This window comes from Lithobates pipiens, unplaced genomic scaffold, assembly GCF_037356315.1.
Source record: "Lithobates pipiens isolate NorthernLeopardFrog02 unplaced genomic scaffold, aLitPip1_a1.2 Scaffold_28, whole genome shotgun sequence".
NCBI lineage: Eukaryota > Metazoa > Chordata > Amphibia > Anura > Ranidae > Lithobates > Lithobates pipiens.
Genome location: NW_027507789.1, coordinates 108,058,446 through 108,070,855, shown reverse-complemented (window position 1 = coordinate 108,070,855; position 12,410 = coordinate 108,058,446). Strand labels below are relative to the sequence as shown.

Sequence of the window (12,410 nt, the reverse complement as noted above, 5' to 3'; positions counted from 1 at the left end):
AATTTTAGCGCTGCACTTTATATTTTTGAAGTGTCATATGTCTGAACAGCCTCATCACGGCTGCATCCACAGCAGAGGGTCTGACTCTAGGTGCTTGACTTCTTCCTCCTTAAAGGGATAGAGCTTTGCCATTTGTGACAGTATGGAGTTCTTTTTATTCATTTTGCACCATTCGTCCATGGCAACTTCCCAACCTCCCAATTTAGGCTCTCTCTTACTGCCCTAACGAAGGAGGGGACCAGGGCAAAGTCGAAGCCCACTCCGGGATCCTCCACCTCAGACTCGCCGTCAGACAGCATTGCTGATGGGCAGCTCGTTTGTGATGCTTCCCATGAATCCTGGCCCTGAATTTCTCTAGCTGGAGAGCGTGACGGCTCAGTAGAAGGGCTGTGAGTATGGCCGGTTCCCATTTCTCTCAGGAATTCTTTGATGACCCTTTTGACCAGGGACTCAATTTGCTCATCCTTCCCTGTTCTTTCACTTGCTGCTTTGGTTTAACAGGGGTCGCAGAGGGATCTGTCCACTGGAACTCGGCACCCGCATGCTCAGCAGGACTTTTGGCCAGAATGGCTGGGGTTATGGGAAGACCTGGATGAGGAGCCTGAGTCCTTGCTGTGGCGCTTAGATCCAGAGTGTGACCTGTGGCACCCGGATCTGGAAGCGGAATGCCGGTGTGATTTTGCTGGATCACTTTCCTTATAGGAGCTGCGCTGGGGATCAAACCTAGAAGGGCTGTGAAGAGAAAAGGGTGAGAGAGAAAAGCACAAAACAGGTCACCAGAAAATCTGAATGTCCTGCCCCCACCCCTCCCTCCCCTCCAGCAGGCAGAAGCAAGAGAAAAAAAATCCTTTAGCAAATACCTGCTGTGAGAGGGCTGGCTGCCAGGAGGCAGTGACGAGTCCATCTTCAAAAGAGCTAGGCAGTAGAGAAGCTGTGGGGACACAACCAGGTCAGGGAGGGAAAGAACATGAAGAGACCAGTCCAGAAGTCCCCTCCCTACCAGCTCCAGGGGCCTGGGGAAGTCGCTGCAACATCGTAAGCATTCCTGAAGTTTATAGGTATTGAAGGGAGTTTTAACAGCGGCGCCTCCCTGACGTCGCTGCTGCGTCAACCGGCTGCTCATGTGTGGTCGTAAATATTCTGCTGTAGCCTTGTCTGTCTGAACCAAGCCTCATTCCGGGATCTCCTCGCAAGGACCGGCTAGAATGATGGCTTGGAACGCAAAGCAATCCAGCCACCATAGCTGAGGGAGAGCTGTACTAGCAGGGAAAGAGAAGGGGAAAGGGAAGCAACACTGTTAAAGAGCAAGACACATAAACACTGCTGCCATGGAAAAGGTACATCTCACCACTCCTGCCATTAACATGTTAGGCCTGGGGAAAGCACTTGCCACAACGGTCCTGGGGCAGATAAGGCCACCCGCTAATAGATTCGCTAATCGGCCACCTTACAGCTTGCCTGCCAATGGCCAGGCTTCTAGCTCTTTAGGCGCCTCTTCCATTTCCCTCTATACCCTGCTAATAACTAGGGCTTATAGGAGACTCACGACCCATCTTCCTCCAGTCGCGGCTTGACAGGCCATAGTTGTGGGGGATATCTTCCGGGTAGGAACAAACCATTCACTCCTTCAGAGGAGGACAAAAAACACAGCTGCTGGCTCGGAGCAAAGATTTATGGGAGTGGGGTCCTACAGGGTAGGAGAGAAGGTGGGATTAACCCAAGCGTATGCTGCCATGGAGTCTATTAAGAAATACCCCGTTTCCCTTACCTGAGGTGCTGGCCGCGTTAACGGTAAAGGGGTGCTAGATATTGGATTGTAGAGTTGTAGAAATATGTTAGTTTTAGATAGAAACATGTTTTGGTATATTGTTAGTCATAAAACATTTAGATATTACAGATTAGAAAATAATAATTGTACAGAATTTCTGTTTGAAAAATGACTGTTTGGTATTTGATTTAGTTGAAGGATGAACCGACTTCCATTTAAAACCAAAAGATTTACAGAAATTCCATGCACAATGTTTGGAATGGCCACATTTGATATCTTGGAAGATATTCTTGTTAGTTTGGCAAGTGAAAATGAGCAAGTTCTTGAAAACCTGTCGGTGCATGCTGGCTGTTTTAAGCAGCCAAAAGTGATAGGTGAGTCCCTGTTTGGTAAATGTCCTTTTACTGATACAGCATGTATACTATCTATTAGGATGATTCTGAATGATAGTTTAAGTACACAAAAAATTAGATCTTTCAACATAATCTAGTTCAGATTTTATGGACACTCTGGTTACAGAGTATGCAAATATTCCTCATGTGCATTCTAAAACTGGCGCAGCATGAGCCAAATGCAAGTACAAGTTCTAGACATGTACGTGAACTTGGCACGTTCTTCACCACTGTTAAAAGAGAGATGCTTTTGCAAAATCTGCCTTCACCAGTCTTTATGAATTCAATGTTTTTAGTGTAGCACTCTGCTTCTTAGAAAACAGGATTTTTAAAACAGCTTACCTGTAAAATCCTTTTCTTTGATGTACATCAGGGGACACAGAGCCATAGTAGTTACTATGTGGGTTATATATATTGGACCAACAGGTGATGGACACTGGCATGCCCCTAAGGCAAGGCGTGTACTCCCTATATAACCCCTCCCACTACTGGGAGTCCTCAGTTTTGTAGCCAAGCAATACAAGTGTATACCAAGAAGGGAGGGACCTCTGTGTCCCCTGATGTACATCAAAGAAAAGGATTTTACAGGTAGGCTGTTTTAAAAATCATGTTTTATTTTCTTACATTAGGGGACACAGAGCCATAGTTTTTACTATGTGGGATGTCCCATAGCAATGGCAACTGAAGGGAGGGAAACACAACAATCCTGCAGTATACTGCGCCCAAAGGCAATATCCTCGTGACCTTTAATATCGATTTTATAAAATCTGATAAGCGTATGAACCGAAGACTAAGTCACAGCCTTACAGATTTCAGCCATAGAGGCCTGATGATGCACCACCTAATATGCACTAATCGCCCTGGATGAGTGTGCTCTAGCATAAGTCGAAGCTTGAACAATCACTAGACAAATCCATTTGGAAAATAGTAGATTTAGACACTACCTGTCCACATTTTGGACCTTCTGACAGTACAAACAAAAACGTGTTTTGCAAACCTGAGCGGTCGCCTTTAAATAGGCTCTGATTGCTCTTTCTACATCAAGGGAATGTAGTGCTTTCTCTTCCCTAGATTGAGGCTCTGGGAGAAAGAAGGAAGAATAATATCTTGGTTTAAATGAAAACCTGTTACCACTTTTGGTAGGAATTCGGGATGAGGACATAAAACCACCTCATCCTTATGCATGATCAAATATGTCCCTTTACAAGACAGAGCCGCTAGTTTCGATACTCCTCTAGCAAAAGAAATGGCAACCAGAAAGATTATCTTTCTTGTCAAAAGAACCAAGGGAATTTCTCGTAATGGTTCAAACGGCTGATTCAGCAAAGCCCATAAGACCAAATTTAAATCCCAAGGATTTAGAGGTGCTGTCATGGATCTGCCACCTAGGGGTTAAAATAGTGCAGACTAATTTCAGTGATTGGTAACAGGCTGCCTTATTTTAACACCTCAGCAGCACTGTGTCTTTGCTGTCTGGTCTGCATCTCATACCTGTTCCAGTGACTGCCTGTTCCTGTGATCCGATCTGTTTCCTGTGTTTGACCCGGCTTGTTTGACTACGATTGATCTCTGCTATCCTGACACTGGTCTGCCTTGTACCCACGCTCCACTCTACACTGCTTGATATCCTGTTGCCGAACTTTGCCTGTATCCTGACCATTCTCTGCCTGTCGTCTATATTTACATCTGATCATGTGTTACCAAACCCGGCTTGTCTGACTACGTATTCAGTGTCTTCCCAGCTTACCAGCCTGCTTCCTGTTTCCTGCTGCACCAGCTGAACTGACAAGACCAAAGACAAACCAGGCACCCATACACCGCCAGGCTCTTGTGGCCACTGTTGCAACATCGGGGGCCCTTGGGCCGGGGTTGTACGAGACAGCCTTCCCACTGCACGTCAGGCTCATCCAGCAGGTACGTAACAGTACCAGACAGCCATGTCTGAGCCTGCAAGTGGGAAGTCGGCCATGGATGACATCTGTCAGCATCTTGCAGCCCTTACCCAAGCAGTTAAATCTCTACAGGAGGGTTATACACAACTGGAACAACGTGTACAGACTATAGCTACACCAGCAAGCGATGCTGCGCCTTCTGCTTCAGGGACTGCCACTGCAGCAACCTCAGTGGTGATGTGGCCCCCTGAACCCAGAGTTCCAGCACCAGAGAGATTTTCAGGTGACCGGGGAAAATTTCGATCCTTCCGTAACGCATGTGAACTGTATTTCGCCTTGCAACCTCGAACCTTCTCCCTTGAAGCCACCAAAGTAGGATTCATCATATCACTGCTTCAGGGTGAGCCCCAGTCCTGGGCTCATCGGATGTTGGAGAAGAATGATGTCTTGTTACAGTCCATGTCTGCCTTCTTCGGCGCGATGGGCGAATTATACGACGAACCGCAACGAACCACCACAGCAGAGGCTGCCCTTCATGCACTCCAGCAAGGCCGCAGAACGGCCGAAGATTATGTTACAGACTTTAGATGCTGGAGTGCAGACACACAGTGGAATGACGCAGCCCTGCGACACCAGTTCCGCTTGGGGTTATCAGAAGGTCTGAAAGACGAATTTGCCCGTGTTGGAGTCCCAAATACCCTGGAGGCCCTTATCACACTGACCATTCAAATTGACAGTCGGCTGTGAGCGACGATCCGAAAGATCAGCCCAGCAGCCACGCCCGGTCTGGATGATGCCCCGGATCCCAGCTCCTACTCACTCTGCACCTGTTAGCTTCACTCCAGTTCAGCCAGCTCCTGTTACTATTGCCGCAGAAGCACCAGAGCCTATGCAAATTGGCCTAATACGCCCCTCTCTGGCCTCCGGAGGAGCGCCTGCACCGACGACAGAACAACCTCTGCCTATACTGTGGGGAAGCGGGCCACTATGTACGTTCCTGTCCAACCAAGACACGTAAGTGGCGGATGTTATCTTCCATTAATAACTTTTCTTCATCTACCAACGCCACCAACCTAACCCTTTCCATCTCTTTCCAGCTGCTAGAAAGGGAAGTGCCAGTTACCGCGATCATTGATTCCGGGGCCTGCAGTTGCTTCATTGATCTAACCTTTGCAACACAACAACGTATCCCCTTAAGACCTAAAGCACAAGGACTTTCTGTTTTTCTAGCTGACGGGTCATGTATCAAGTCCGGACCTGTGACCCAAGAGACAGTTCCCTTACCCGTGTTGGCCTCCTCCCAACATAAGGAAGTCCAAAGCCTCGATGTCATCTCTTCCCCACTATTCCCTGTTATTCTGGGCCTACCCTGGCTGCAGGCGCAAAATCCACGAGTTAACTGGGCCACAGGGAGAATTGATTTCCACTCGGCCTATTGCCATGAACACTGCCTTCCAAGAGCCCCAGCTTCTTCTACAACACTACTTTGTGTGGACTCTGAGTCTGAGGTGCAGCAAGTCTTACCATGAGTTCCTGGATGTCTTTAGTAAGCGAGGGGCTGACACTCTTCCCCTGCATCGGCCATACGACTGCCCAATTGAACTGCTTCCAGGGTCTAAAATCCCTTTTGGTATAATCTTCCCCCTCGCTGAACGAGAACAGGAGGCACTAAAAGAATATATCCAAGAAAACTTGAAAAGGCGATTCATCTGACCCTCTACCTCCCCAGCAGGAGCAGGAATATTTTTCGTGGAGAAAAAGGACCACTCCCTACGACCTTATGTTTGAAGCCCGAAATGTGGCAAAAGGTTGAAAAGTTCAAGAGGGCATACTTTCGCAAGGCACTGTACCTTAAGAGCCTGTGCTGCAGGCAGTAAAAAAGGTTGAGTAAGGTAGTACACAAGCAACGTGTCTTGTGATGCTACTCCCTCCATATTAGGATCCTCCGAAGAGGATAAATAAGTATCTTCCAAATATTTAGGAAGATCTTCCTGATCCCCAGCCTTCTGCACCTCAACAAGAGGGTCCAGAGGACTAGATGGGAATCTGCTATGTTTAGCCCCACTATGGAGAGACATCATTGCATTAATCTTCTTTCCAATTTACAAATGGTAGAAGAAAAAAAACATTTGTATGATGTATACAGGGATTGAAGTGTTTTATGCAACAACAATTTCCCCTGAAGGCTCAATCTGACTAGCCGTATCCCTCTCAGAGGAGGATCACATTCTTTTGGAAATGGATTTTGTTTACAGTGAAAAACTAATGACCCTTTAGAGAAGTTCCTGGTCCCATTACCATTCATAGCCTGAAGCATAAAGCAGAGGCACTATGCAAAAGAATGTACATTGCTAGGCTATAGTTCAGCGCCATTAGCTGCAATTAACCCTAGCTTCAGTAAAGTATAATGTGTCAAAGGAATAAGCCTGTGTTCACTAACCTGAACAAGCCATCCTCCTGTCTCTGTCCCTCCACAGTCAGCAGCAGCTTTCACATACACAGCGCTAAAATCAGCTTCCTCCATGTATGGCCGGCGTCTGTCGCCATTAGCCATGCCCCCACAAATTACACCCCCTCCATTCCTTTCAAAGGAAAGTGCTTTCCCGCGCGAGCGGCATCCTGTGGTTATGCAGGCATGGTGGGGGGTAAATCCTCTGCTGATGCAGCCATAACTGCTTTGCATCCTGTCCCCTGGAAAGAAAAAAAAAAACAATATTGGGGCACAGGAGGAGACCGGACCCCCCCCCCTTCTTACTGGAGGATCTGTTGCGGCTGGAGGAGAGGAGAGTGAAGGCTTCCTTGCCGTTTCCAGCATCAGGATGGTGAGTGCTCAATACAGCCCCCAGTGGTGACACATAGGCATGACAACATTATACATAGAAGGAGAAATTCCTGAGAAAATCTCCCTTACCTTATCCTCACAGCAGGGTTTTATCAGAGATAAAGACCCAATCTTCACCCTTCACGGTGGGCTCTGAGACCTTTTAGGAAACCTTCAGGAACCAAGGAACTTTGGGTTACCCACAATCCTGGACCTGGGACAGCACCCTGCCAGTAAAAAACTTTATGGCCTTACTACCAAAAAGTACTGGATCCCAGGGCCCAGCTCACAAAGAGAACCACTCGCAAGCAAAACCTTGTTTCTTCAGACACGAGGCCTGGGTACCATTCATTTAGCCCATGAAAAGACATCAGAACGGTTCCGGTCAGCATGGCTAGCCCCGGAAAGGATTGCTTCCAGTGGAGCTCAGCACAGCACATCTTTACTCATGACCAACACCTTAGACACTGGCGAAAAAACTGAGGACCCCCAGTAGTGGGAGGGGTTATATAGGGAGTACACACCTTGCCTTAGTGGCGTGCCAGTGTCCATCACTTGTCATTCTGAAATATAATCCACATAGTAACTACTATGGCTCTGTGTCCCCTGATGTAAGTAAATAAATATTATATGATGAATGACTTTGGCATTGAAGTGATTTCAGTGGTACCTTGGATTACGAGCATAATTTGTTCGAGAAGAATGCTTGTAATCCAAAGCACTCGTATATCAAAGTGAGTTTCCCCCATAGAAATCCAAGGAAACTCAGATAATTTGTTCCACAGGGACTTCTGTTGTATGCAATACCGCATGTGGCCAGAGGTGGGGGACGCCGGAGACACTTGGAAACACTCCGAGAGGCTAAGATGCTCGGATGCACTCGGAGGGGTGTCCAAGTGTTTCCGAGTGTCTCCGTCGCCCCCACACCTCTGGCCAAATGCGGTACTGCACACCCCAGAGGCTTGAATCCTGCTCATTGTGCGAGACAACGCTTGCAAACCGAGTCAGGATTTAAAAAAAATAATAGCACGTATTGCGAAACGCTTATTAACCGGGTTACTTGCAATCTGCGGTATTACTATACTTTTTGTTTTCATTACAATGTAATTGTACAGCAACAGTGTTTTTTTTTTTTTATTTCACAAAAGTATTCTATGTTATGAATAGATCTTAATGGCTTTGATTAATATATAATATTCATGTTTTATATTGCAGAGCTAATTTTCTTGTTAACAGAGCATTGGTGCCAAGATTGTTCCACTAAGTATCAAGCAGTAGAACTTCTTGACAGGTACAGCTATTGGTCAGGAAGAAGTTGAAAGTTTACAAATGTATTTCTTTTAACCACTTAAGGACTTTAAGGATTTGCCCCCTTAATGACCAGGCATTTTTTGAGATACGGCACTGCGTCGCTTTAACTGACATTTGCGCAGTCGTGCGATGCTGTACCCAAACAAAATATCCTTTTTTTCCACAAATAGAGCTTTCTTTTGGTGGTATTTGATCACCTTTGCATTTTTTTCTTTGCGCTACAAACAAAAAAAGACTGACAATTATGAAAAAAATTATATATTTTTTACTTTTTGCTATAATAAATATCCCCCAATTTTTTTAAAAAAACTAATTTCTTCATCACCTTAGACTGATATATTCTTCTACATATGTTTTTTAAAAAAAAAAACTCGCAATAAGTATAGATTGATTTGTTTGGGCAAAAGTTAAAGCGTCTACAAAATAGGGGATAGATTTGAGGCATTTTTATTATTTATATTATAGTTTTTTTTTACTAGTAATGGCAGTGATCAGAGATTTTTAGCGGGACTGTGACATTGTGGCAGACAGATCGGACACTTTTGACACTTTTTTGGGACCAGTGACATTTATACTGCAATCAGTGCTAAAAATAGCCACAGATTACTGTATAAATGTCACTGGCAGTCAGGAGGTTAACACTGGGGGCGATCAAGGGGTTAAGTGTTTGCTAGGAAGGTTTTTCTAACTGTAGGGGCAGTGTAGTGACTGAAGGTGGAGAGAGATCGCTGTTCCGAATCACTAGGAACAGCAGATCTGTCTATCCTCCCCTGACAGAACGGGGATCTGTCTGGTTACATTGACAGTTACCCGTTCTGTCTCTCAGAAGCGATCGCGGGTAGCCGGTGGACATCGCGGCCACGTGCATCGGCTCTGGCATCGCACCGTGAAAGTGCACGGCCCCTAGTGGTCTTAAAGTGGCCGACGTACAATGACGGCCATTCGCCCAGGAGAGGCAAACTGCCGCAGTACAACTTTGGCGACCGATCTTTAAGTGGTTAAAGTGGGGCTTCAGTCATTTTTTTCATCTTTCCATCTATTAAATCTTCTGCCCTTGTTGTTTAAACTTTTTTTTTTCTGCCAGTAAATACCTTTATCTTGTTTCTTGTCTGGTCATTAGCCTAGGCTTATGACATCATGCACAGCTCTCTCACTCTCATGAGAGTTTGCCAGAAAGCAGGGGGGGGGGGGAATGGAGATTTCTGCAGCATATTTGGCAAGTACAGAATCACAGTATATATAAAATAATATGCTAAGTGGTTGAAGAGAAGCTTCAGAATGCAAAGATGTTTTTCTTACAAATTATGTGAGCAGACTGCAGTTCCTCTTTAAACCTAAGTGGCTGATGCAGCATAAAGGGTAACTAGACCTAGTCCATATTCAGTCTATGATGCAGCATGCATATGCATGTTTTTTTTTTATTTGCATGGAACAACCTCTCCATTTCAATGAGCTGCCCTAAGCACTAAAAACATGGCAAAGAATGTTTTTGGCATGTACTTTGTTGAGCTTTGAGTTTTTTTTTTTTTTTTTATTCTCCTTGCTTTGCTAATTGCTTTTGGGAAGCCATTAATAATGAATGTCAGCAAACACAATCCTTGAACACACACAAACTCACACAATTTTGTTTCAAATAATTTTTATTGAATCTTCTCAAAAGGACTAACCGTGACCTATAAGGTCAGAATCATCAGAAAAAAAGAGAAACCGGTAGTAAGCTACCGCAAAATCATATGTTACAACTCAATATCAAATATTATATGGACAATGCAACTTTAATTTTTACCATTTTAAAAGTACACTAGTTGTCCAACTGTTAAATCACATAAGATACCGCTACGGCAGGGGCGGACTGACAACTCGGGCAATAGGAGATTATGGAGCCCCCGGGCAATAGGAGAAGATTATGGGGCCCCCAGGCAATAGATTATGGGGCCACACAGTATACACACACACATACAGTATACACACACACATAGTATACACACACAGAATATACATACACACAGTGAAAAGGTACTGGAGAGGCGAGGCAGCTATAATCTTGGGATTATAAAAAAAAAACACAGATTTTTACATGCTGTCCCTGGTTTTATTGAGGTTGGCAACCCTGATGGGGCCCCTAAATGGCATGGAGCCCTCAGGTCAGTCCGCCCCTGCGCTACGGTGCTGCTTTCACTCTCTTTTTTTTTTTTATCCAACAAAAGGGTATTTATTTTGCAGAATTGGTATACAAAATGTCAGTGCAATACCGTTTAGTAACATTCATCTCAACAAAAGTAATAAACAATATTATGGGGGTTAGTTTGAAAGGCAAATCCATTTTGCACTGCAAGTGCAATTGGAAGTGCACTTGGAAGTGCAGTGGCTCTAAATTTAAGGGGTAGATCTGAAATGAGTGGAAGCTCTGCTGATTTTATCATCCAAGCATCTGCAAGCTAAAATGCTGTTTTTTTATTTTCCTTGCATGTCCCCCTTGGATCTAAAGCGACTTTACTTCCAAGTGCACTTTCAGTGCAAAGTGGATTTTTCTTTAGTAAATAACCACCTATACCTTCATCAGCAGGTTACATTATTCCTAAAAACCCAGTGCTCAACCAACATTGATTCCCAATAATCTGTCCGCAACCAGATCCACCGGGGCAAGTCCATATGATTTCAATATACAAATACCATGCTACTGACCCCGCAACAGGGATAAAACTTTTTTGCAGCAGGGATTTTAACAAGACTCGTGGCCACTCATTAACCTTAAACTACGTAGAGGGTTCTCTACTGTAAGAGTGGCAAGGATGTGGCATTCCCTTGCACAGGCGGTGGTCTCAGAGGGGAGTTTCAAGAAACCATTAGATAAGCACCTGAACAACCGCAACATACAGGGATATACAATGTAATACCGACATATATGGGTTGGACATGATGGACTTTTTTCAACCTCACCTACTATGTAACTATGTAAGCATAACATTGGAAAATAAAACCTTTAGATGAAACAGCATCCCTAATGAGGATAAACACCGGGGTCGGGGATAGATGCCACTCCGAAGACCAGCTTTGCGCTGCAACTGTGTGGCTGAGTTGTAAGTAATGAAAGTGCATCGAGGATGGCAGGTTGTGTGTCTCCTTCAGGTCAGTGAAATTACATAGCACCCCATTATGGAAGATTTGCTTAATATGGGTAACCCCATATGCTTTCCACCTAGCTCCAGATTGCAGCTTGGCCAATTCAGTTTAAGTGTCGTTCAGCCAAATAGGACTGTAAGCAGTATAGCTATCCACCTTCTGGATATATTTGGATTTAGTCCATATCTTTTGAACTAGACTATAGGTCAGGTACTTTTTATGTGGCTTGGCGAAATCTTGAGCCTCCAAAGCCATGGAAATTGGTCCTCTGCAAACAGTGTGGGGCATCAGTGTCTGTGAAGAACTTTGAGACCCAGTCTCTCCTTCTCCTGCAGATTCAAATGTGCCAATGAGATGTTGCAGCTGTGCTGCCAGGTGATACAACCAGGGTTTTGGCAAAGCCAAGCCCCCGACATCTTTGGGCCTTTGTAGGTGCTCTAATTTGATCCTAGGGGGTCTATCTTTCCAAATGAGGCTGCAGAAAATGGTGTTTGCTATTCTGACAATCTTTAAGGGGATAACTGTGGTGCTTCTTTACTTGACCCCTATGTCCAATAATGCCGCCTACACACGATCAAACTATCCGGCTGACTTAGTCCGGCAGACAAACGACCGGACTTTGCAGCAGAGGTCTGCTGGACTTTCTGAATGTGTGGACCTGCCCACACACGACCAGCCGGGCTGCGTGCTCAGATAAGGGTCTGATATGGACTTTGGGGGGCCCCCATGCTTTTTTTTTGGTGTAGGGCTTCCCCTTTAAGTCCATACCAGGTGACGGGGCCAGAGAGGTGTCAATCTCGCCTATGGAGGCGGCGACATTGACCTCCTTTGCTAGTCCCGGCTACCTGGACAACCGTGGGCAAGTCCGTTAATTTCAAAAGTCCAGCGGACTAGCACACAAACGGGCGGATTTTGAGTCAAAACTTCTTTCTAAGTCCGCTGGACTTTTGGAAAGAAAAAGTCCGCCTGAGCCCACACACAGGCGGATTGTCCGATTGTCTGATCTTGTGTACGAAGCATAAGAGATACCGTAAGTCAATACTAAAGCATTTACTGAATGCTGCCAGGGAATTCATCCCCAGTATGTGGAAAAAAATATTTTC

At 45.3% G+C, this 12,410-nt stretch overlaps 1 protein-coding gene across 1 annotated transcript in view; it reads left to right on the top strand.

Annotated features, from left to right (window-relative positions):
• Positions 1–12,410, top strand: part of CNTD1 (cyclin N-terminal domain containing 1) — a 160,817-nt gene that overhangs the window by 72,211 nt on the left and 76,196 nt on the right. The window contains exons 2-3 of the mRNA XM_077459515.1: positions 1,961–2,142; positions 8,089–8,164. Of these exons, the coding sequence (XP_077315641.1) occupies positions 1,968–2,142; positions 8,089–8,164 (251 nt within the window). The 5' untranslated portion in view covers positions 1,961–1,967. The remainder of the gene's footprint in view (positions 1–1,960; positions 2,143–8,088; positions 8,165–12,410) is intronic.